Source organism: Eulemur rufifrons, chromosome 2 (assembly GCF_041146395.1).
Source record: "Eulemur rufifrons isolate Redbay chromosome 2, OSU_ERuf_1, whole genome shotgun sequence".
NCBI classification, from domain to species: Eukaryota; Metazoa; Chordata; class Mammalia; order Primates; family Lemuridae; genus Eulemur; species Eulemur rufifrons.
In genome coordinates, this window is record NC_090984.1 from 34,523,222 (window position 1) to 34,547,383 (window position 24,162).

Sequence of the window (24,162 nt, forward strand, 5' to 3'; positions counted from 1 at the left end):
GTTTTGTTTTATTTTATTTTGCATCTTTATTTCTTAGCTGTTTACAGTAGTGACCAGAATTCTGCAAGGCAGATGACAACGGTTAATCCCTTGCCACAGACCTAGTCCAGTTCTGACTGAGTCCCAGGGGTGATAGTTAAGGCCAGGGCTTGAGTGGTTCAGTGTCCTAGGAAATTCAACTGTGCTTTGGTATTTCTCAGGCTGAGGGTTACTGATGAGTCCCTCTGGAATGTTTGCAGGCCCAAGCTGAAGTTGGAGATTTCTTGCTCTGTCAAGGAAGACTCAAACTTGTCTGTCTTGACACAAGGTATCTCAGACTTCAGCTGACCTGGCTATCACTAAGGTTTTTGGATTAAGACTGGACCCTGGCTCTGTAGGATCTTCTAGACCAGCACTGCCTAGTAGAAATAGAACATAAGTTACATACACATTTGTAAATTTTCTAGCAGCTACATTAAGAAAAGGTGAAAGAAATGGGTGAAATTACATTAAAATACTATATTTTAACCCAATTTACCCAACATATCATAGTTGCTATATATATATTTTATATATATATATATATATATATATTTTTTTTTTTTTTTTTTTTTTTTTTTTTGAGACAGGGTCTCACCCTGTCGCTAGAGTCAGGCTAGAGTGCAGTGGTATCATCAAAGCTCACTGCAACCTCCAGCTCCTGGGCTCAAGCAATCCTCTGGCGTCAGCCTCCCAAGTATCTGGGACTATAGGCGTGTGCCACCATGACTGGCTAATTTTTCTGTTTTTAGTAGAGACGTTGAGTCTAGCTTTTGCTCAGGCTGGTCTTGAACTCCCGGCCTCAAGCGATCCTCCAGCCTCAGCCTCCCAAAGTGCTCAGATTATAGGCGTCAGCCACTGTGCCTGGCATAGTTGCAATATATAATTACTATAAAAATATTTATTTATTTTGAGATAGGCTCTTACTCTGTTGCCCAGGTTGGAGTGCAGTGGTGCAACCACAGCTCACTGTAACCTCAAATTCCTGGGCTCAAGGGATCCTTCTGCCTCAGCCTCCTGAGTAGCTGAGACTATAGGTGCACAACAGCATGCCTGGCTAATTTTTAAATTTTATGTAGAGATGGGATCTCGCTGTGTTGCCCAGGCTGGTCTTGAACTCCTGGGCTCAAGTGATCCTCCTGCCTTGGCCTGCCAGTATGGTGAGATTACACACATGAACCACACTCGCCAACGTAAAAGTTACTAATTAAAGATTTTACATTCTTTTTTTCATACTAAGCCTTCAAAATTCAGTGTGTCCTTTACACTTACAGGACATCTCAGTTTAGACTGACCACAATTCAAATGCTTGATAGCCACATGACGCTGGTGGCTACTGTATTAGATAGTATAGCTTTAGAGCAAAACTTTTCTTTAATAACCTTTTTGTTTAGGACAGTTTTAGGTTCACAGAAAAATTGAATGGAAAATACAGATAGCTCCCATGTACCCCCTGCCCCAACACGTGCACAGCCTACCGCTCTTGACATCGTGCACCAGAATGGCATATTTGTTATAATCAATGAACATATGTTGGCAAGTCATTATCGCGCAAAGCTCATAGTTTACATGTTTACATTAGCATTCACTATTAGTGTTGCATGTGGACTTTGACAAACATATAATGACATGTATCCACCATTATAGTATCATACCGCATATTTTCACTGCCTTACAAATCCTCTGTGCTCCGCGTATTCATCTCCCTTCCCCCCAACCCCTGGCAACCGCTGATCTTTTTACTGTCTCCATAGTTTTGCCTTTTCCAGAATGTCTTATAGTTGGAACCATGCCGTATGTAGCCTTTCCAGATTGGCTTCTTTCACTTAGCAATATGCATTTAAGTTTCCTCCATGTCTTTTTGTGGCTCGATAGCTCATTTGTTTTCAGTGCTGAAGAGTTCCATTGTCTGGATGTACCACAGTTTATTTATGGAGCAAGCCTTTTACAAACCAGAATTATACCCATTGGTAGGACATATTGGAGAGGGGAGGGAGTCTGAGAGTTGTGGGAGTGGGGGTAATTGGAATATCTTTGACCGACTTTCTTTTTGCCACGCCTAACAAGCTTTTGTGAGTGTCGGGAAGAGAGGGGTGGAGGCTCAGGATGAAAGTCTTGCGGAAATATTAAATACATCTTTAACCATAAATAAAGGCGAATCCTCTCCTCTTACCTCCCGCCACCTCCTACAGCACACAGGGCCTGCAACATGCTTAGTCCAAAATGCTCCTATAAACTAGCAAATGTCTATGTCAAATATTCTCTCCAGACCAGTTTTATGAAAATATTTAAACTAAGCAAACCGGAGGGAACAGAAAGCTGAATTGGCATATGTACAATTTCCTTGATCAAAGAATATTAAGCAAAAAGAGACCAAAGCAGAAGGTGCTACAGTTTAAATGTTGTTCCTGACTATTTCCGGATGCAGCTCTGCTCTATTTTCTTTATTTTTGGGATGATTATGCTGAATAACCTGTCTCGTCTCAGTTGAAGTGAATTTACTACCAGTCGAGCACTCCTTATTGGCAGGGGTTGGGTATAAATTCCGAGAACTGTAAGATTGCAAAGCTGGAAAGCCGATTCATCAGGCCATTGTCTTTCTGCTCCATTAAGTGTATTACTGGAGGATGACTTCATTTCAGACATTTTGAATCTTAAATACAAGGGATTCAGTCCTTTATGGAATGAGTTAAGGTCAGAAAATCTGTCCATTGTCTTTCTCATAAACAGTTTAATATCTTCCAAGCATCACTGGACTGAGAAAATAATTATGGGTAGAGATAAAGGGTTCCAATGAGGAATAGGCCAACATGAAGATGCTACTGATTTCAGTTCACATCTGGAGCTTTCAGGTTCTTCTGAATAGGTTCAATTACTTGTGAGAAATACAGAAGTAGTGGCTGGTTTGACAAGCTTAACACCTTTTATGAGAAGTGGACAACTCAGTTTTATCCTGTTTGAACAAGTTGCATTAGCCATGGGGAGCATTTTGTTTTTGCATTCACAAATCAGTCTCCCAGGTTCTTTTTAAACAGCAAGAGAAAAACTGTCTAGTTTAGTAATCCATCCTGACCGAAGGCAAACCATCTCCAAGCATTAATTTTCCCAGTCATAAGATGGGAATTGCATCTATTTGCAAAAATTACTCTAATATCCTCAGATGAAATGGTCCAAGATGTGGAAATTAGTAAAATGAATCCCTGTGCTTTGAGGGAAAGGAAAGCCTCTTCTAAAAACCTTTTGTTGTACTTTTTTCCAGCTTCTTTCAAAATGTCTACTGTTCATGAAATTCTCTGCAAGCTCAGCTTGGAGGGTGATGTAAGTATATCATTTTCTCTTTATGTAATTCATGCAAATTGGATATCTCTGTGGATAACTGTGCTGCTCTCCTTCCTTGTGCACCTAAGGAAAATGGGGACAAAATTCAGAGAGTCGTTATTTGGTTCTCCCCTGTTCCCATTATTTTAGCTGTTCTTAGCAGTTCAATCTGAAGAAAATGTCATGGTACTGGAAACTTTTTTGGCATCACATTAAAATTGGACAGAGTTAGTGACACTGGGGTGGCTGGAATTTTATCCTGCCATACCTGTCAATGGTGATAATTGTTATGATGATATTTGCCTTTTAATGTCATGCCCTTGGATTTTATTAATGGTTGGCATAAGCTGCAGCCATATCAAAAATGATTCTGTGTCTTTTGGACTTCTTACAGCATTCAGGAAGTTTTTCCAGATAAGGACCTATATATTTTTTTAAATTTAGCACCTGGGAAAGTTTTTTGAAAGAGTTAGGACTTTTTTTTTTTAAACAAAATAATGAAATTATTATAATTTGTCATGTTTCCTTTTTTGCTTTGGCTATCAGGGAGCTCAGCATTAAATTTAATTGTCTTCACAGGAAATATGCAAACCTGGAAATTTGGATGCGTTTGCTTATCTCTTTTACAGTTAAAATTTTTAAAGCTATATGTTAAATTATAAGTCATTGCAAATACTTATAGAATCAAGTAGAATCTAAATTATGAATATGTAAAATAACTAATAATACTACACATCATCCAGGTCATTTTGGCAGAAATGGCTTTTACAAAAACCTAGCACTGACACTGGTTTGTAGCCATATCCTGCAGATATTTCAAAATATGCTCTTATTGAAATTAAAATGCAATGACGCACTCAAAAGATTGGCAGTGATTTGGGTCACGTGGTACAAAACTGTAGGTATTGTCTATGGCACTTGCCATCAAAACGTGCAAATGCATGGAGGCTGTGCAAACACAGGTTGTTTGGAGCATAAAACTATTAATATAGTTTTAAAAATCTTTCCTCTTCTTGGAACTTGAGTATGCTGTTGTTGGTAACAATACAAGCTGCATGTTGAGGCCCAGACAAGTCCAGGTGCTAAATAATTTATTTCTCTAGTGGATTTAATCAGTAGATTGTTTGTAGTATCAGGTTTCATGAGAGGACTTTTCCTGTAGTCTCTGAAGTTTCTCTAATATGATATATTTCTCTGCACAGAGAGATGGGACGGAACTAGAAAATGTCCTATATTCCCCAATATTTTGAGGAAAGAAAAGATCACCTCTGCCTCAATAATTTGATTTTCAGACAAGTGGATTTTATAGGGAATAAGTTCAGTTCTCCATTTAATTTTGTTTCCATGAACTTTCCCCCACTCACAGTTGTTTTTAGAATGAGATGACGTGTCTCCTGGTAAATGAAGCTCTGTGTGATATGGCTCAATGGCCAGACTGCCTGCCTTTGTAAATAACTGCTGGGCATTTCATAACATGCTGCCTGCAGGTGGAGAAGGTAGTCAGGGCATTGCGGTCTCTTAACTCTTCGCAGAAACCGTGCCAAGGCCGAGTCATCACCCTATACGGGCATTATGTGCTGGGGGGTGGCAAGGGGGGCACTGAAGGATGGGAGCCTAAACTTGAGGGCGGGGCAGTGGTGATGGCTCCACCAGCCAGAACTGTGGCATCCATTCTCTTGGTCTGCCCTTCGCCTTGGGACTGGGTAGTGGGGAGAGAGGGAGAGGAACTGTAAGACCATCTCAAACAAGGAGGGAAGTTGAAGCCTTGGAAAGGAGAACTGATGTAGAGACATGCCATTGTCCTTACCCCAGTCTGGGGCAGGCTAGGGTGCAGGTGGGAGAGATTCCCCCGTCAGATCGGGAAGAATAATGGACTTTGAAAAGCATTGGAAGAGTGTGTGGCTTAAAAGGCAGTAAGAAAAAAAATACTAGGAAGAAAGGTAGGCAGAGGGGATAGTGTTAGAGCAGGCAGAGGGGAAATACAGAGAAGAAGAGAAGAGAGACAGGAGTAGAGGGGAAGGAGAGGAGCAGGAGCTTGGGAAACACAAGAGGACGTGGCTGTCTGGTTAGACCACCTGGGTGCCACAGTGGTGGCCAAAGTGGCGTGTCTCGCTTGTCTGCATTGTGACCTCCGTGACAGGGGCCCAGTGCAAATTCATGTGCCTGTACCAGAAACTTGGCCAAACACTCTTGTCATTCAGGCACTTCTACACTGCTAGCTTATTTTGAATCGTTGCCAGCCCGGTTTCATGCTTTTCCATGCCTTCCTGAATGAATGCTGGTTTCAGGTCCTCTGCTTTGCATTGTCTGCCTGTGAGCTCTCCCTAAAAGTAAGATGAAAAGTGGTCATTTAGACAACATGTTCTGAACTGGCTGAGACTGTGAAGAAGAATTCTCATGAGAAAAAAAAATGAAATTTCTTATCTGGTGTATGATGTCATGTTAATACATAACCTGGTTACTTAGTATGAGAACGATTTGAACTGATAAACAATCAGAAAAAATTATTTTAGGAATCGTTGTCTCAACAAGAGGATTTTCAGTGTGTGTTATTTGAGTGTGTTTGTCTTTTAACCTCAGCACTCCACACCCGCAAGTGCATATGGGTCCGTCAAAGCCTACACCAACTTTGATGCTGAGCGGGATGCTTTGAACATTGAAACGGCCATCAAGACCAAAGGTAGGCAATACATTTGTCCTCCTCTTGTCAGGGTCTTACTGAGGCATTTCTGATTGTCTCCTTATCCATACAGTGGTCATTTGAAATTGTCTCCTTGCTTTGATGGAGTGAATCCAGACCTCGCCCACCCCATACCTCTCCCTTCCTTCCATTTCTCCTTCCTTCTTTTTCTTTCCTCCCTCCTTCTTTCCCTCCCTTCCTTCCTCCTTGCCTTCTTTGGAGAGAAGAAAATCTAAAGCATGAGATGGTGTTTTAGCTAAATAGTATAATAAAAGCGAAACATGCTAAAAGCAAGATCTGACCCCTTGGGTGTGTGTGCTTTGGGCTTGGCTCTTCACTTTGAGGTCTCAGTTCCTCTTCTATAAGGGAGAAGTTGGTCATGGTGATTCCCAAGGATCCTTCTTATTCTGAATTCCTTTGAATTTCATTGCATTTGTTGGAAAAATGCTGGGAAAATTTTGCTGCTTTGCTCTTAGATTGAGCTAATGAGTGAAAAATCCAACTTTTTTTTACCCTTAAGACATTGGCCTCCTTAGTCCAGGAGCTGGGATAGGAAGAGCTGTCAGAATGAGTGTGTTTCCTCGAGTTCCAGGATGAGTAAGGAAGACAGGACACGTAAAAGCCTCCATTTTGAAATAAAGCAATGAAGCGAATAAAGCATTTAATTGGTTAGCATGGAGCAAGAACTTGTTCAGTTCATCATATTGTTTTCTGGATCTATAAAAGTGGATGTTCGGGCTTTTGAAGGCTTATGTCAATGAAGCAATATTTGAGGTTGCCCCATCATCCTCCAAGTCCCTGAAAACATTGCAATGATTGTGGTGACTCTTGTGATTCTCCACTTTTCACCGCTTTGGACAGAGCATTTCCTTTTACCTTGAGGCTAGATTTGGAAACAGATGTGACCCAGCAATTAGAGCAGCTGCAGGTTCGTGCCCCTGCTGAAGAGCCATGTCAAAGTTTTCTCTTCTGAGTAGGGTGTTTTAAGTTACTGATGCACTTACACAGTTCACGTATACAGTTCATTGAGAGACTGAGAAACTTCAACCATGATGACCTGGGAACGTAAAACTGGGGTGACAAATGTCCTGGTTTATGCCCACATATTTACTGATAGTGCACCCTTTACCCTCAGAACTGGCCTATTTTGGAAAATAAATTAACACGGCCACTTTTCCTAACACTCTTGTAGAAACTGATGACTTTGTTTCCAGATTCCAGAGGAAGAGTAGGAAAATCCGCTTTTGTCCTGTGGTTCTAACAAGATGCAGGGGTTTGCATCACCTGCTTCCGAGCAGCCTTCTGTTGCGGGGGTGGGGGGGGGACCCTCAGGCCACCGCCAGAAAGGCTGCCTGGACAGCTGAAGGGAGAATCATGAAGCAGCCACATTGGGAACTTTAAAAAGCACTTAGCATGGCGCCTGGCATGTAGACAGCACTCAAAATGTGTTACCTTACACAGACATGCACACAAACACACACACACAGTCCGCTTTTTAAAAACTCATACCATTTCACTACGTGGGTGTGTCTAGATTTTTGTGGTTTCCCAACATGCCATTGCAGCAACACACTCACTCGAAGTTTAACAGTTAACTCATCTGACAAAGATGGTGCCTTTCACAAGCTTAGGACAAAGGCTGCTTTTATCCCCGCATGAGAAAGCATTTAGCCCACTGGAATGTAAAGATTGCGCAAATGAGTTCTGGTCACAGCTGAAACTCTCATGGTAATGAAAATACCTTCAGGCCCTTTCTGAGTGAGTAGAAAAATACTGTCATTTTTTAAGCAGAAACTTCTGGAGGGCAGAGACTTGGATTTCTTCATTCCAGTTTGATCAAAAGCAGGTGACATCATCGTCATCATCATCATCATCATGACTGTTTATTGAGTGCTTGTTATGGGCACATACTGCACCAAGCAATCTCTGATGTAGTGTTCTCTCTTCCCCAGTTTTTGGGCGACACAGTTCAGGATTAGCATGCTTGAGGTCTCTTGGCTTTCATTCAAATAGGGATTTGAACACAGCTCTGTCCCCCTCCAGGCCTGTGTCCTTAAGCACTATCATGTAGCCGCCACCTGTTAGGGTCAGATTTTCTTCCTTTGCCTTGAATTATTTTCAGGCATGAAAAACATTGGCTGTGATCTTATTGATATCTGATATGTTTCACATTTGTGGTCCAGCTTTAGCTCCCCCATCTCATGCTCTTTCCCCCCAGAATTAATGTTCAGCAAGTTTCACTTCGGACCACTTTTTATTTACTGATTTATTTTTGGTGCCTGATGATATTAGAGAATAAGTTTTCTTAAGTTAAAACCATTGATCCTTTAAAATAATTTCTAGATTGTCAGTAATCCTTGTAAGAAACTATTGGGATGAAAGAATATGATATTCATAACAGCTCAGTGTACCAAAGATGTTAATGTTAGCATTGGTTATGATAGTGAAAAACCCAGATATACCTTTTAGTTGAGCAGTGATTAAGTAAATGATTAAGTAAGACTATAGTACATAGGTGGTGTGTAACTTCCTGCATCACACAGTGTCTGGAGAATGTTACATAAACATGAAAAAGTTTATGAGCCATTTTTGATACCTTTATTGAGATATTAATTCATATGTCATACAATTCACCTATATAAAGTGTACAATTCAGTATTTTTAGTGCACTTACAGAGTTGTCAACCATCACCATGGTTAATTCCGTAACACTCATTTTAACATCCAGTCGCCTTAAATTTGTCAGTTGCATTGAAAAATGGATATAAAATAGTGTATATTGTGAGATCACAACCATAGTGATTTATTCAAATCAAAAATGAAAAAATAAAGGAATTAGGAACTAATACAGGCGTACCTCATTGTATTGCATTTTGCTTTAGCACTTCGCAGATACTGTGTATTTTTACAAATGGAAGGTTTGTAGCAACTCTGTGTCGAACAAATCTGTTGGTGCCATTTTTCCAACAGCATGTGCTCACTTTGTGTCTCTGTGTCAGCATTTTTTAGCAATAAAGTATTTTTTAAATTAAGGTATGTGATTTTGTTAGACACAATGCTATTGCACACTTAATAGACTACAGTATAAAGTAAAATCACTCTTACATGCACTGGGAAACCACAAAACGTATACACCTCAATTTAATATGTTATTTGCTTTGTTGAGATGGTCTGGAACCAAACCCAAAGTATCTCTGAGGTCTGCCTGTATATGGAAGTATGGGTTATTGATTCTTTTCCTTTCTTGTGCTTTTTAGTATATTGTATATTTCTGTATTTTGCAAATTTTCTACGATGACATGTATTACCTTCATAATGGAAGGCAGTAAACTTAATTAAAAACAAAAATGAAATCATTAGTTGGGAAAGGTAACAACCCTTTTGCTCCTTTTCACTTCCCCTTGATATTTTTAGATAACTAACACCACTTAGAAAATGAGCTAATTAAGATCATACCTTCCCTTTTAGAATTCCTTCTGCCTTACGTGTCATTAGGAAGCTTGTGCCACACCTTGGCCCCACTCCTACCTCAAACCCTTTATCAGAAGGACACAATGCTAAGTAGTTGGTGTTTCCTTGACATCAAAGGAAACCTCAAATGTTGACATAAACAAAAGCCAAAGGACCACGGAAAGATAACTATCTGCTCTGGGCGTCCTTTTTTCCTACATGAGGGCAGCCCCTGTGTGTGTGTGTGTGTGTGTGTGTGCACAGCACAAGTGTGTATGGACGTGCCACCTGTCAGCGTGCTGGGACATCACCAGCTCCATCTGAGGTGCTGTTGATTTCCCTGTGGCCTGTGAACTCTCAGGAAGGACAGCTGGAAGCAGGCCACTTTGGAGGGTCTTAGTCAGTTGCTGTTAAACCAAGGCTTGTGTACAGGAGCAGGCTGGAGTGGGAGGATTGTTAGGAGGGCAGAGCTGGTCAGAGGTCCACAGCTGGTGCTGCCTGGACTGGTCATGGCCACGTGAGTCACCAAGGCTTCTCACACACGTGCTCTCACCCAGACTTCGGGGCTCCTCTCAGCTTGGCCCCTCACTCGCCACCCCTCTGCCATGGGAGGGAGGCTGCTTTTCCCAGCAGGTCTGCCTCCTGACACCCTCAAGAGAATACATTCCTAATTGCTGTGCTCAGCTGAATGTATATACCTCCAGGGGTGCAGGTGAAGCCAAAAATACACATCCTGGCTTGCTTTCCAGTGGCCTGGGAAGCAGCTCTTATCCAGCCTCCGCCAACCCTCATCGCCTCTCTCCTGGGGGCTGCTATGACAGCTGTCTTCTAAGGGGCCTCCCTGCCTCAGCTGTCAGGGTGTCTTTGCAGCTTCATCTCTGGCTTGTCGGGGCCCCCAGCGGAATGTGCCTCTGCCTTAGTTCTTCCAGGAGCTCGCAGTCTCCCCGTCCCCACTTCTAACACCCACATGTGCCCACTGGCCTCTCAGCCGGAGCTGGGGTACAGCGTCTCCTCCAGGCTTTCTCTGGGAAGGAGACAGGACCAGCTATTCCCTGGTCTGTGTACTCATCGTACTTTATATACTCATTTACAGCTCTTGTCACACTGTGTTAGAATTATTTACTTATGGGTTTGTCTCTCCTGGGGGAGTGTGAGCTCCTTAAAGGCAAGGACTTAATTTCATTAACCTTTTCAATGCCCTGTTCCGTGGGACTATGTGAGGAGGTAAAAAATTAACCCAAATAGTAGTGAAAAGGTACACAGATACCAGAGCACACAGGTGAGCGCAGATCAGTGGGGACACAGAAGACAGCAAGGGATAGCTCCAGAGGGTTTTCAGAAGGGATCACAGCCCCTAGGTGAGCTTCCACCTATTGTCACTAAAGGAATTTAGCTCACTGTCCTAAGTCTGCTTTGTTTCTAGTTTGAAGGGATCTCAGTATTTCCAGAGTATCTTACCTACACCAAATGCATGGTGGTTTTGTGTGTGCTCGGGCTTGAGGTAGACTATGCAATTACTTACCTTAATTTACGTCTAGTTAGAAACTGAGTGAAGCCATGCAAAAGTAGTAATATTGCTTAATTAACAAGCGGCTTCTGAGACAATCTGTAGGAGTCTCTTGGTCTAGATTGGCCTTGGGTTAAATATATACCGTGCAGTGTACAACACAGCTGTGAATGGTTTACCATATGGGTCCAAATAACTAGAAAGGAAAGTCAGCTAAATTAGAAAAGGATGAATCTAGACTACATGAAATAGATTGTAATTAGCAGCAGCACAACCCCAGAGTTAGTGTGAGTGCCAATAAACGGGCACAGCTTCGGTCTCTATCTGGAAGGGGAGGGTAATGAGTTGCCCTGTTATTATTGCCCGTTTTGATTTTAGCAGTATTTGTGTTTTCCGGAAGGGATGCAAAGCGAGTGATCCCCCCCTTCTCATGAGTACAAGTATAGAAGCATAACTGCAGCAAGCTTTGCACTTAGTTTTTTCTTATACTTTTAAAATAGAACTGCTTAAGATTTCCAGCGTGGCCAACAGACTAACGTTCCATGCCACTGGAAAGCAAGCCAGGATGTGTATTTTTGGCTTCACCTGCACCCCTGGAGGTATATGCATTCAGCTGAGCACAGCAATTAGGACTATATTCTCTTGAGGGTGTCAGGAGGCAGACCGGCTGGGGAAACAGCCTCCCTCCCATGGCAGAGGGGTGGCGAGTGAGGGGCCCCGCGGTCCCAGCGAGAGCACATCTGTGAGAGAGGCCTTGGTGACTCACATGGCCCAGGGGCCTTCTCAGCCTCCTGGAGGGAGCAGGAAGGAATAGACCTTTCTCAGTTGCTGAGGCCTTTCTCTGGGTTCAAGTTTACTTTAGACTGAGTTCTCATCTTACCGCAGTGCTGGGAACTGAGAGGCCAGTGCTGAGTCACAGCCACCTTGTCTGTGAGAGCACAGATTGTCTTTGTGACGGTATTTGCCCGCCTGGCTGCGGAGGTGCCCAGCCTGACCTAGGCGGCTGTAACACACTGGCAAAGGAGGCCCTGGCGCGTTTCTGATTTTAGGCATCAGCCTTTCTCGCCTGCCTCTCCTCAGCTCTTTCTTTTTTGTAAAATCTGTAACCTCTTTTCCCCCGAGTAAATCCAAATACCCGAGACGGTGGCAGCAACCAGATTCGCATCTGGTGTTAGCAACGCCAGGCAGCTTCTCCACTGTCAATTGAGTTAAGGGTGGGTATGTTTCTTTCTCCTGCATCTGTTCAGGGTTTTTATTTTCTGTTTCATGAGGCTGTCAGAGTAGCAGGGCACAAAACAGTGCTTGCATTTAATGCCTGTTCCTTCCTTTACGGTTTTATTTGATTTGAATCTTGCGTGATGGTGGACTTTGTGTTTTCCTGCTGGTGTGTTTCAGAAATAATATTATATATGGAATGCAGACAGGGTTCTAGATTATTAAAGTATCCAGTGGGATTAACGAATAGATGATACCTTAAATCCTTTCTAAGGAATTCAGCTGAGGTGAGATCAGGGCATAATGGGATTAGAAGGAATTTGATTACTGGACTAAAACTTCTCAGGCATTTAGCTAAACTGGGCTTTCCTCAAATTGGGACTGGGTCCCCCAGCTGTGCCAGACCTGGGAGAGGCACCGAACTTCCCCCTGCCATAGCCCCGTCTCCTCCCACCCCGAGCAGTGTTTATTTTCTCTCCTGTTTCTCAGGCAGCTGCCAGAGTTTATCATGTAACTGGACTGCTAATCCAATGCGTGCCAATGGCAGAAATGTATCCTGATCTTCTCTGTGCCCCACATTTTCATAGACCAAAAATCGAATCAGGCAGAGACCGGGCTTGCGACAGAGAAGCTGAGCGCAGAAGGCAGTAGACCAGCTTCCAGTCTTTTCTGCATCCCTGTAAACTAAGTATGATCATGATCACAGTTTCACAGGGTGAGAAACCCAGGCCTAGGGAGGGAACTAATATGTCCCCGAATCTTACAGGCCTGAGTCCCCCCAAGTTTCTAGAGCACTGCGTCTGTTACTGCTGCTCCTCCAGAGGGCTCCCTTTGCATCTGTCGCCCGCCTGGGTGTTCTGTCTTGACGAGAGACGCCCTGGAGACAGAGCGCTCACTTAGCACTGAGTGATCCGGGCGCGACTTTGAGAGCAGGGATTGTGGGGCAGCAGCACCGTGGCTGATGTCGGGGAGAAGCTTTTGGGCAATGATGTGTGTGTGTGGTGGGGCGGACAGGGAGCTTCTCTAGCCCTAAAACCGCTTCCAGTAACTGGCTGACTGGCTGCCCTAATCGGCTTGTTGGAAGGACTGCCTCCCTGCGCCGAGTTACTGATGGCCGGCTCCAGGAGAGATTCTTTGGAAACACCTCTGTTGGGTTATCTTTCAGGGCCATCCATTGTTACCAGGTAGCAAATCATTGCCTACAGGTTACTGAACGTGAGTGCCTTTGTGTGTGCTAAACAGTCAGCCTAGCTCCGTGCACAGGTGGACACGTGACTGTCCCAGATCCCTTCTCGGTGCTGGACGGAGGAGTGTGGTATGGAGAAGCATCAAAGTATAATTTCAAAAAGGTACAAACATGACTCATAAATACAGGAGGAACGTGTGTCAAACTTCTATTTAACTCATTGAGGTAAGGCCGATTCAAAGGGAAATTTGAGAGACTGGTGTCGATAAGCATTGAGAAAAGAGTAGGATTGCTGGGCTGGATACAAGACCATTAATGTCCTCTAGGGTAGGGAAGCCGTAACCTTTGGGGTTATCCTTTCTACTGGACCAAAATGTGCAAGTTAACATGTACCCCACAGACTCTATGCCCAAGTCCGTAGTAAGCAGCGAATCAAGTAAGAGCACACCCTGGAGTACAGGTCCTTGGAGAGCCTGTTGGACAGTGCTCTAGCTCATACCAGGAGGGCATGCTGCCTTATTTTCAAGTTTTGGATAATCTCCTATCACAGGAGGCAGGGTTGCCCAGCACAGTGAGCCAGGGCCTTTAATCCTACTTTGAATCTCAGCCCTGCAAGTGACTTGCTTCTGCAACCTCAAGTGAGTCCCTGCCTTCTAAGAGCATTGATTTCCTCATTGATACAACAGGGATGACAGTGACACCCTCCTCACGTGGGTGAGCTGAGAATTACATGATTGAATGTGTACGAAAAGCATGTAATAAAATTCCTGGCATGTAGTAGGTGCTCAGTAAAAGGTTGCTATTATAGTAAATGAAATATCTCTGTGGCCCTGTCCTCTCTTGTGGCATGCCTCTGACCTTTTTGTTGTTAAGATGATTTCTTTTGATCTTTCATACTGGTATGCCTGATAATTTAAGTTGAGTCATGGTTTTCTCATGATCTAGGTAAGGAGAGGTTCTGTGCAGTTTTCCTTCATTTCCAAGTGAGCTCTTGCCCTGAGGGCCTCCTGAGCCCTTCATCAGACGCAAATGAAATCCATTTTCTTTGTGCAGCCACTGTGTCTCGGCAGATGTGAGTCAGCATCCTGTCCAGAATGGCTGTTGGTGCCTTGCCATGGACAATAAAGACACACATTTTCCATATAATGCCAGACGCTGGAGCCAGCTTGGGGTTTCTAGCCGAGAGAGGAGGAGGAAACTCCAGGAAGCTGATTTTGTGGTTCTGGATTCAGCTATCATTTTAAACTGCAAGTGTTTTTTATGCTTGAAAAATACAGAGGACAGTTTAAGGGACCCAGGACGCCCCAGCTTTCTGCTGGAACCTGGCAGTACCTCCTGGTGGCAGCCCCTTAAGCTAAGCTTTGTTCCAGGTTGACAGGCACGTAGGGTAGCGACTGACCTCTTGAATGCCCCCGCCCCGAATGTTGAAAATATTGTTGTAGTTAGCCGATTAGATTAGCTGACTATTTTCAGTCAAGGAGTAAATGCTTAAAAACTTCCTAGTGCTATTTCCTATCAGGAGCCAATAGATTTGTGTCTCAGTTCCCCACCAGTCTTGGAAAACTGTAGCTCCTATTAGTTTTGAAAAGAAATTTAAAAAAAATCTGCCTGGATTGCAGAATTTATCATGTTCTCACTCATGTTCGGTGGGGTCTGCCCCGCCCACACCACTCTTCCCGGTGTGAGCTTTGCTTACTTGCTTAGATTACTTGGTGACCGCCCATATCCGATGCAAGGGAAATGGGATGGAAAAAGAAGCATTATTCAGGTTTGCTGTTTCTTCTTTATGTCCACACCCCCCTCCCCGCCTCCGCCCCCGGCCGCCACACACAGTTTCTTTTAGACTCTGGGCTTTTCCACAAACACTTCCTTAAGCACCAACCCAGAGAGGCAGGGCCCCATCCCCCGGACAACTGAGAGCTTTCCTAGCGTGCTGGCACTGGCTGTGAGTTGTCGGTGGCGATTGTGCTGACATCGGTAGCCGAGTGTTCCGTCCTCATCCTTCAGCTGCATCCTGGGCAGAAATGGTGAGCCGACCGGATGACCCTCGCAGGCTCAACCTGTACTGAGCTGTTTTCCACAGGAATAAACTGCCTCACCAATTATGATAGCAGGTCGAGAGGAAGCCTCAGTGTTCTAAAGATAAACTGGTTCTATCCCACTGGCAGACTTATGTATTTGGTGTTAAAGCAGAGAACATGCCTTCAGTGGCTTTGACTGGGCCGTTGATCCTGGGCTCCATTTTTTCCTCTTTCCAATTCAGTTGAAACATGCAGACAATGGTATGGGAGAAATAGCTGATGCAGGGGAGGTTTTTGGGTCTGGGCGGTGGGAGAGGAGTTGTCCATTTGCAGAAATAGCCTCCATTTCTTTCTTTGTAGTTACTGGCATTAGCATTCGTGTAATGCATAAGATCATTCACTTGTAAAGGCCCAGCACGTTAGATGTTGCATCTCAGCGGGCTATTTACTCGGTAAATAATTTAGGTAAAATGCATTTAGGTTCCTTCAGACACATAGTTGTTGCTGCCTCCTAGGTGAGATTCAGGTTAACCACCCAGACTTTTTACAAGGATGCCCAGTAATTAGAGTGAATTCCAACTCTGCTGCCTGGCCACTTAGCTGCTATAGAAAGAAAGGCAAAAAGCTGTTTCATGGACTAAGAGCGTAGGACTGCATTGCAGTTTGTGGATGAACGCTTTTTAGATGTTATTTCTTACCTGGGTTGTTTGAACAAAGGTGTAAGCATTTCTTTCCCTAAAATTATAGTCAACCCTGTACCTCAAAGAAGCAGTTGGTAGAAGTGACATAAAAGTCTTGTATTGTACATAGGCAGATTGCTAAAGATCTTTCCATTTCCCACCCGTGGTTGTCCATCTCTGTTGATGATTCTCAAATAAGGAATCACCAAGGAGCTTGTTGAAATGCTGCTGCTTCCTGGATCCCAAGTCCTAGAGAGTCATCAGTAGATCTCAGGCGGGTCCCACGGGACTGTGTTTTTAATAATTGCTTCATGTGATTTTAATGCAAGTGGGTCAAGGACCACATTCTGACACAAACACAGACTTTGCATGTGTTTCCAAGAGAGAACTATGTTTCATGGGTCAGTGTTCTTGGTATGCATTCAGGTCAGCTGGCCCCTAACTTGATTTCAGGAAATATTAGAATTGAAGTCAGAGGGAAGAATTGTATATTGTGTGGTTCTTCAGCATTTTCAGATGGGGGTAATAAAGTTAAGTATAAGGCAAAAACACATTAATAAACAAGTGGTTTTCCTAATATAAAGATAGAGCCTGAGCCACAGAGCAAGAGAGCACGCAAGCGAGTGGACACGTGTGTGGGGAGGCGTGCACGCAGATAAGCCCGGACACTCATCCACCGCAGAGTCTGCGAATAAATCTATCCTGCCCATACCCAGCTGAAACTAAACATAAGTTAAAGCTCAATGGTTTCTGTTAGTGTTTTGTGGAAGCAGAACTGGAGGTCATTGTCCAAGCCCCTTACTTGCACAGATGTGGAAACTGAGACCCCCGGGGGACAAGTGTTTGCACAGGCAACACATGCAGAGCTGGGCCGCTATCTCTGAGCTGCAGACTCTCCAGTTATAAAACAGAACGAGAAGTAGCTATCCCCACTTGATTGTTGTGAGGATTAAATAAGATAGTTTGTGTTAGGATGTTTGGAAACTGAAGAGAATTACATGGATGTAAATTCCTCATTGTTATGCATGCTGTGTTTCCTTCTAACTAAAGTGTTTAGAACCACGCTGGGTGAAATGCAGTCACTAGTTGATTCGAGATCAATGACTGCATGCCAATCACTGTGTATTTAGAAAACCATTTTTATGGTCATTTTGGTGAACTTTGAAAGCATAGATAATCAAAAGAAAGAAAATTTTAAGTTACCCATAACTCCACCACTCAGATGATCACTGTTAAGATTTTGATATAAAGGCTTCTGATATTTTCTTACAGGTGCATATATCATGCATATGTGCATTTTACAAAAGTCAGGGTATACTGGGCATACCATTTGCAACCTGTATTTTTTTACTTAATGGTACATATGTTGTGAATATTTTTCCATATCAATGAATACTTCTATGCCATCATTTTAAATGACTGCATAGTATCCCATCGTATGGACAAAAGAACATTTAATAAGTCTCTTACCGGACATAGGTTTTTCTTCTTCCTTGTATTTTTCAGTGTTATATACAATACTGAAATAAGCATCTCTGAAGCTGAATCTCATATACAGCAATAGGGTCTCCACGTTTACATTGACTACTCTAAAAATCAGAGCTAAAGTTATAGCTGCTGCAGCTAAGATAAGCAACATATTGGTATGAACTCACTTTGAAATGAGTATATACATTTTTTAAAATATTATTTATTTTTATAACCCCAGATTGTAACTTTATGCTTTTCGATCTGTCTGGCACACTGGAGAGTTCAGGATACCTCCTGTGTTTGTCTTCTCTTTGCCTTTGCCTCTGACCTTTCTGTTTCTTCTGGACCCACCGACGTAGGCCAAGCCATTTGTGGTTTCCAGGTGACCTTGTGTGCTTAGCAGCTCTGCTCTGTCCCCCAAGAATTACCTATCCAGTTATGGCAAAGACTCTTCCTTTCATTAAACAAAGTTCGTAATCAGTCAGGAGAGAGACCTTTCATATTGTGAATTCTTAAAATTGTGCTTTCTTAAGTTTTAAATGGCATGTGAGGAGTATTTCTGATAGAAAATTGGAAACTTTCAGATACCAGAAGGCATTGCTTATCTTTGTAAATACACATGTTCCAATTAAAATAGGTACTAAAATATTTTCGTGGCACTTCAAAACTCCCAATTTAGATTTAATTTAGATTAAAACACTTACTCTTTTTAATAAAGTTATAAAATTGATTATTAAAATTGCCTATTGGAGATTAAAAGCAGTGGAACGTTTATTTTCCTTACAAAACGATTTAGTCTTCAATACATATGATTGTATTAATCAATTATGCTATTAAAATACAACTGCTATATTAAATCTGACTCATTTGTCATGAGTTTCTATAATTATAGAAATTATACCTAGCTGCTTACATAGCTGTAATCCTGCAATAAATATAAATAATTGTCTCTATTAATTCAGTTTGCAGTTTACTGTCTGTTAAATCCTCAGTTAAATGGCAATTTGGGGACCTTCATTTAAAATCCTCCTAAATCTTTGTTGTTCCATCTGACTGCCAAAGCCCCACAAATGCACCTCCTACTGTTGATTCCAGAAACCAATTCATGAATAAAATAGTTTTTTTTTAAATACAAATATTTAAAAGGTCCATGTAATAAAGCTTGAGGTTTGAGGCTCTCAGTGGGGCGGGGGGAGAAAGGAGGGTGTCGACGTTGGATAGAGGGTGCTGACAAAAGAGAACAAATCCTGGTGTCTTGGTATTTCAGTTTGGAAAAGAGTATATAAATCTTAGTTTGAAAAACTGTGCTTAAAACCTTGTATGTGAGGCCCGAGGTACTAGACCATATGGTTGAGTAACCGTTCACAACTTGTATTTCCGTAGGTGTGGATGAGGTCACCATCGTCAACATTTTGACCAACCGCAGCAATGCACAGAGACAGGACATTGCCTTCGCCTACCAGAGAAGGACCAAAAAGGTACAGGCATTTTTAGGGATGAAGGACATTCCTTGTTGAATTGAATTTATTCAGACATTGCTTTTTCTTTTCATGAGTTGTGGTTCTCACCAGCAAAAGCCTTCTGGAACCCTTGGGTACCCAAGCTTCCAAGGGGCCTGGGAGCTCATTTGTACAGACAACACCCTCTTCCAGCCCAGACCACATGGAGGGAGCGGTTCTGGGAACAGAAAGTTAGAAAGGAATAGGAAATAACGGCAATAACAGTAGGTGCCACTAATTGAGTGCTTACTTTGTGCCAGGCACTGTGCTCAATTCTGTACACGTAACAACTCATTCCATCTTTATGACTTCTGCTGGCTCTTGATAAGATGTTTCTAATTTAATCTCAGGACATTAGCCTCCACTGAGGATTGATCCTAACAGGCTCCTCTCATTCTTAAAATATATACTGCAATTCTTTTTTTTTTTTTTTTTTGAGACAGAGTCTCACTCTGTTGCCCAGGCTAGAGTGAGTGCCGTGGCGTCAGCCTAGCTCACAGCAACCTCAAACTCCTGAGCTCAAGCGATCCTCCTGTCTCAGCCTCCCGAGTAGCTGGGACTACAGGCATGCACCACCATGCCCGGCTAATTTTTTTCTATATATATATTTTTAGCTGTCCATATAATTTCTTTCTTCTATACTGCAATTCTTAAGAGTTTTGCAACAAATGGGCTTAGTTGGTAGGGCATTTGGTCTGCAAGGCTATCTTCAACACGCCACGCTCCTGCTATTTAAAAAGCACTTTGTGTGCTTTTTCCTTTGCTTGTCTGCTAGTGGTTAAGAAACAACCGGCACTTGTTCATCCTTTATTTTGTCGCAGTGTTAGGAAATTTTATTTTTAAGGATGTGCTGCTTTATTTTTAACTTCCTGCTATTAAAAGCTTTTGATTTATTCTTGGATAGTGCAGTAAGTGTGGCTTCCTGCAGCTCCCGTTTGACTTACGGCTTTTCGCTCATAGCCACCACAGAAGTGAGGCTGGAAGCTTTCTGGAAGAGACGGCTCTGCCCTTGGGGTTGACGTCACCAGCAGGGGCCTGGGCGTTGCAGGTCAAGCCTTGCTATAGTGCTCTCCCCTGCCCCCCAGAACAGTTGAAAAGGACATAAATAGGAAAGCATCTGGCTTCTTTCATCTCATGTGCATTAAAATTCTTTTTCTAGTAGACTTATATTAATCTTCCGTAGTGAGGCATAGAGGAAGTGTTTTATTTCTCCAGCTTCCCAAAAGGATTTGTGCACTGGGAGAGCCAAGTTCTCATTGGAGTAGAAGGCCCAGCTCTTTGAATGGTAGGCAAGAAATTGATCCTTCAGCTATCACTCACAGAATATGGTCTTGGAATACACTTGGGTGTGTATACACAAGTACACACAGAAACAGAGAAGCCTGCATCTTGGTTTCAAATCGGACAGATGGAGAACAAAGCTCTCACATACCCTTTTGGAGGGAAGATACTACCAGAATCACGATGAGGTTCAGTGACCTCACAGGCTTTGCTGTGTGCTGGGCACAGCTCCCCATCCTGCTCATTCTTGACTCTCAGCCTTGGGCGGAGGAGAATTGTCATCTTTTGCAAAAAGACACATAAACCATTTGAGATTGTTTCGGAAGGAAATCCTAGAAGCAGAACCTTCTGGTTTCAAATGAGTTGTTTGTAAAACAAAGGAGAAAGGCCTGTGTCGCAGAGTGCTTTAGGATGTGGACAGAGGCTGCCCTGGGTGATGAGCACGAAGAGCTGGGCACAGCTGGCAGAAGTGAGGGGAAGCTGGGAGAGACGTCGGATTTTATGTTTCTTTCATGTTCCAGCAGATGCCAGATGCCAGGTTTCTCCATGGAGGGAATAGTTACGTTTTATTTATCAAACCTTGCTGGTGCTTTTGTTAAGTGCAAAGCTCTGTGCTGGACATTATAAGAAACAGGAAGTTGAACGCCCATAAGGAGTTTAGAATAGAAGTGGAAGAATTCAGTAGGTGCCCGAATGCTATTTGAGGTGTGAACAGAGAATGGGTAGAGGGGAGTGTCAGGGGCAGGCTAAGTTTGGAGTGACCTAACCTCAAAGTTCCAAATTGGAAAATTGGTGTTGTAATTGGGAGGTGTTGCTTTTAAAATCCCCTCCTAAGTGCTGTGTGTTCCTAGGACATCGGCAAGCAGGAGAAAATAGGTGGGGAAAGGCTTGGGCCGGATGATTTCTAAGATCCATGTCAGTTCTAACAATCTTGGCACCTGAATGATTCGAGATGATTGTTTCTGAAGCAGGCTGCAAATCCCCTCTTATAGCCCGCAAGTACCTCTAGGGGTTAACATTGTACATGCCATGGGTGTTATTACAAGGCAGGGGAGAAATAAAGAAGGGAGAGAAGAGAAGGAAAAAAGTGAAAAGAAAGAAGAAAATTATTAAAACAGGAGAGTTCAGCCATCACCCATGATTTATAGGAAGTTTAATCCCAAGGAAGTGTCTCAAAAGCCACATGGAATTGGGTTATCTGTCTACATACATAGGTGCTGACTCAGACCTCTGACTTAAAAATCTTGTGTTCGTGGTGACAATGGAACCCCTAAGAAATTATGTGCAGCCAAGAATTCAAGGGGATTCATAGGGGGCTTTAGTTTCCTATCACCTCCATTAACACCACCCCAATTGGGTGTAGACAAATACTAGATGTTTTCTCAGTATTAGATGAAGTGTTTGCATAGGAGAACTTCATGACCCCACTTCCAGCTATTTGGGGCCTCTGGTTCCTTCTGATGACTTTGGCTCCTCAAGGATGTGGAGCAGCTGCACAAACATCTTTCTCAGGATAGCAGCAGACCTAGGACTGCTTCCTAGGAGGCCGTGCACCCCCTTAGCAGGGGCCTTGACCCAGGAAGGCGCTCTGTCTTGCACCAGGTGTTACCACTTCAAGCGGATTGTCAAGCGCCTACACGCACACAGCTTTTTGGAGGAATTGCATACTACTCCAGTTTCCTTTTAATGATTGGGGGAGAAGGCCAAATCGGCTTGGATCTTAAGGGATTTTGGTAAAGCAAAGCACAATCTTTATGTTTCTAACATCTAGGTCTGTCGAAGGGGATGCAGTTGAGGGAGTCTGACCCCGAGACTCCAGAGTGGTCAAAGACTCGCAACCTGCTTTACAAACACATCCCTCTTACTTTTGTTTTACTCACCAATTTTAAATTGAGTATTTGTTACTGACCAAGTTTTCCGTATGATTGCCTGTTTTTCCGAAGGAACTTGCGTCAGCGCTGAAGTCAGCCTTATCTGGCCACCTGGAGACGGTGATTTTGGGCCTATTGAAGACACCTGCTCAGTACGATGCTTCTGAGCTAAAAGCCTCCATGAAGGTAAACGCATGTGAGATGTCATCTCTGTCAAATCTGCTATTAATATTTGTGAATTACAGCATTCTAAATGTTAATTAGGTGATTTTCAGTTTTGTTGAATTCTCATTTGTAACCATTTTTTTAAATGAACCGAAGCTGTAAGTCTCAGGATTTGTACCAAAAATATTTCAATTACTGATTTTAAGACTGTAAAGAAATTTCATGGTGCTGAGAAGTCAGTTACCAGCTGCTACTATTCGGCACCTGGGCAATTGGAATACCATTTGGGAAAACTACTTCCTTGATTACACTTCCTCCTTAAAAAAGATACGTTGGGATATTAAGGCAAAAGAAAAACGCATAGCTTTTGTTAAGTGAAGCTTGCAAATTCTGCCCATGCTCTCGTGGGTGTTTCTTCCTCTAATCTTCTGCCTGTCAGTCCCACGGTTTGTTTCAAATTCATGCAAAATGAGAACATCATAGTGCACATAAGGGGTGATTTCCGATTATGAATGGTACCTGAGTTTAGTTCAAAGTCTTGTAGCACATTTGATCTTTTATGTTTTTCTTTTACAACGTTATTTTGAACATGAAATTTTAGGTTAAATTAGATAGTAAAAATTCCAGGTTGGAAACCCTTTGAATTTTGTACCTACCTAAAACACCAAGTTTTTAATACATGTGCTAGAGGCATACACATAAGTGTATGTTACAGCAGAGGGTGTGGATTCTTTTCATAGTGGGCGCCTGCAGCACTTTGAATAGTCCGACACTGCCCTCTGCTGATAAAACTGGGAAAAGCCTCCACGCAGTAGGGGGAAGCCATATTTCTGATTTTTTATTCTAAGTCCGAGTGTGTTTTCTGTGATGCCACTGTTACTGAACTGTGGACAGACTGAGCTGTAAGCCTGTCACCAGAGCTAATGTCACAGTTCAGTTGTCATCCTTTCCCCAGAGAGCACGTTGAGAGTGAGGCTGCTTCACACACCAGGCATTTCCAGGGACTGAACTTGATAGGTCAGAGCTGCTGAAAGATTTGTTAAGTCTCTTTCTTCCTTCAGTTCTTCCGCTTAGCTCAAGCTGTGCTCAGTTTATTTGAGCAGACTTGCGCTGAGTTTCCTATGTGAGCTGTACGGCAGGGAAGGTATAATCAAGAATGATAAAATGTCAACAACATTTAATGATCCGGTTTGGTAAAGATAACACTCCTGAAAACTGAGTCTTTGGACCTTTGGAGGCGTGGATGGTCTGGCTTCTCCTCAGTTTCTTCTGACCATCAACACTTTAGATCGGTTTATCTTATTTTCGTCAAGAATCCATTTATACGTGATTTGTATGGTTTTACTAGTATCTGTTACTAGGTATCAGTGACTTGAAACAGACCTGTTTGAGCTGTCAGGCACTGTTGTAATCTATGTAACTGGGCCCAGTGAAAGGTGCTTTAACTGCTAAATCTTTGACCTTGTGCCAGCTCTTCCATTAGCTATTACAGTTGAGTACCCTTCTGAAATCCATAAAGCTTGAAGTGACATTAACTGAACTATGCTTTTTAAAAAAAAATCTGTTTTGACTTCTGGCAATACCAGTGGCAGTATCTGCCATATGTTCTGGTAGAAGTTGCCCTTGTGATAGGAATTGTGGACAATCTGTGGAAAGCTTGGGCCAAGTGTTGGAAATTGCCAAGGTCACCTTTGAATATAGATGTAAAAACACTATTAGAATGCTCAGATGTTACCACTGGTATATCAGTGATGGAAGGAAACAAATCTTACATTATTCTGCCTGTCTTGCATTTCTACAA

At 42.8% G+C, this 24,162-nt stretch overlaps 1 protein-coding gene across 1 annotated transcript in view; it reads left to right on the plus strand.

Moving 5' to 3' along the window:
* Nucleotides 1–24,162, plus strand: part of ANXA2 (annexin A2) — a 43,770-nt gene that overhangs the window by 9,231 nt on the left and 10,377 nt on the right. Inside the window, exons 2-5 of the mRNA XM_069483305.1 lie at nucleotides 3,278–3,336; nucleotides 5,917–6,016; nucleotides 18,929–19,023; nucleotides 22,269–22,382. Coding sequence (XP_069339406.1) covers nucleotides 3,289–3,336; nucleotides 5,917–6,016; nucleotides 18,929–19,023; nucleotides 22,269–22,382 — 357 coding nt within the window. The 5' untranslated portion in view covers nucleotides 3,278–3,288. The remainder of the gene's footprint in view (nucleotides 1–3,277; nucleotides 3,337–5,916; nucleotides 6,017–18,928; nucleotides 19,024–22,268; nucleotides 22,383–24,162) is intronic.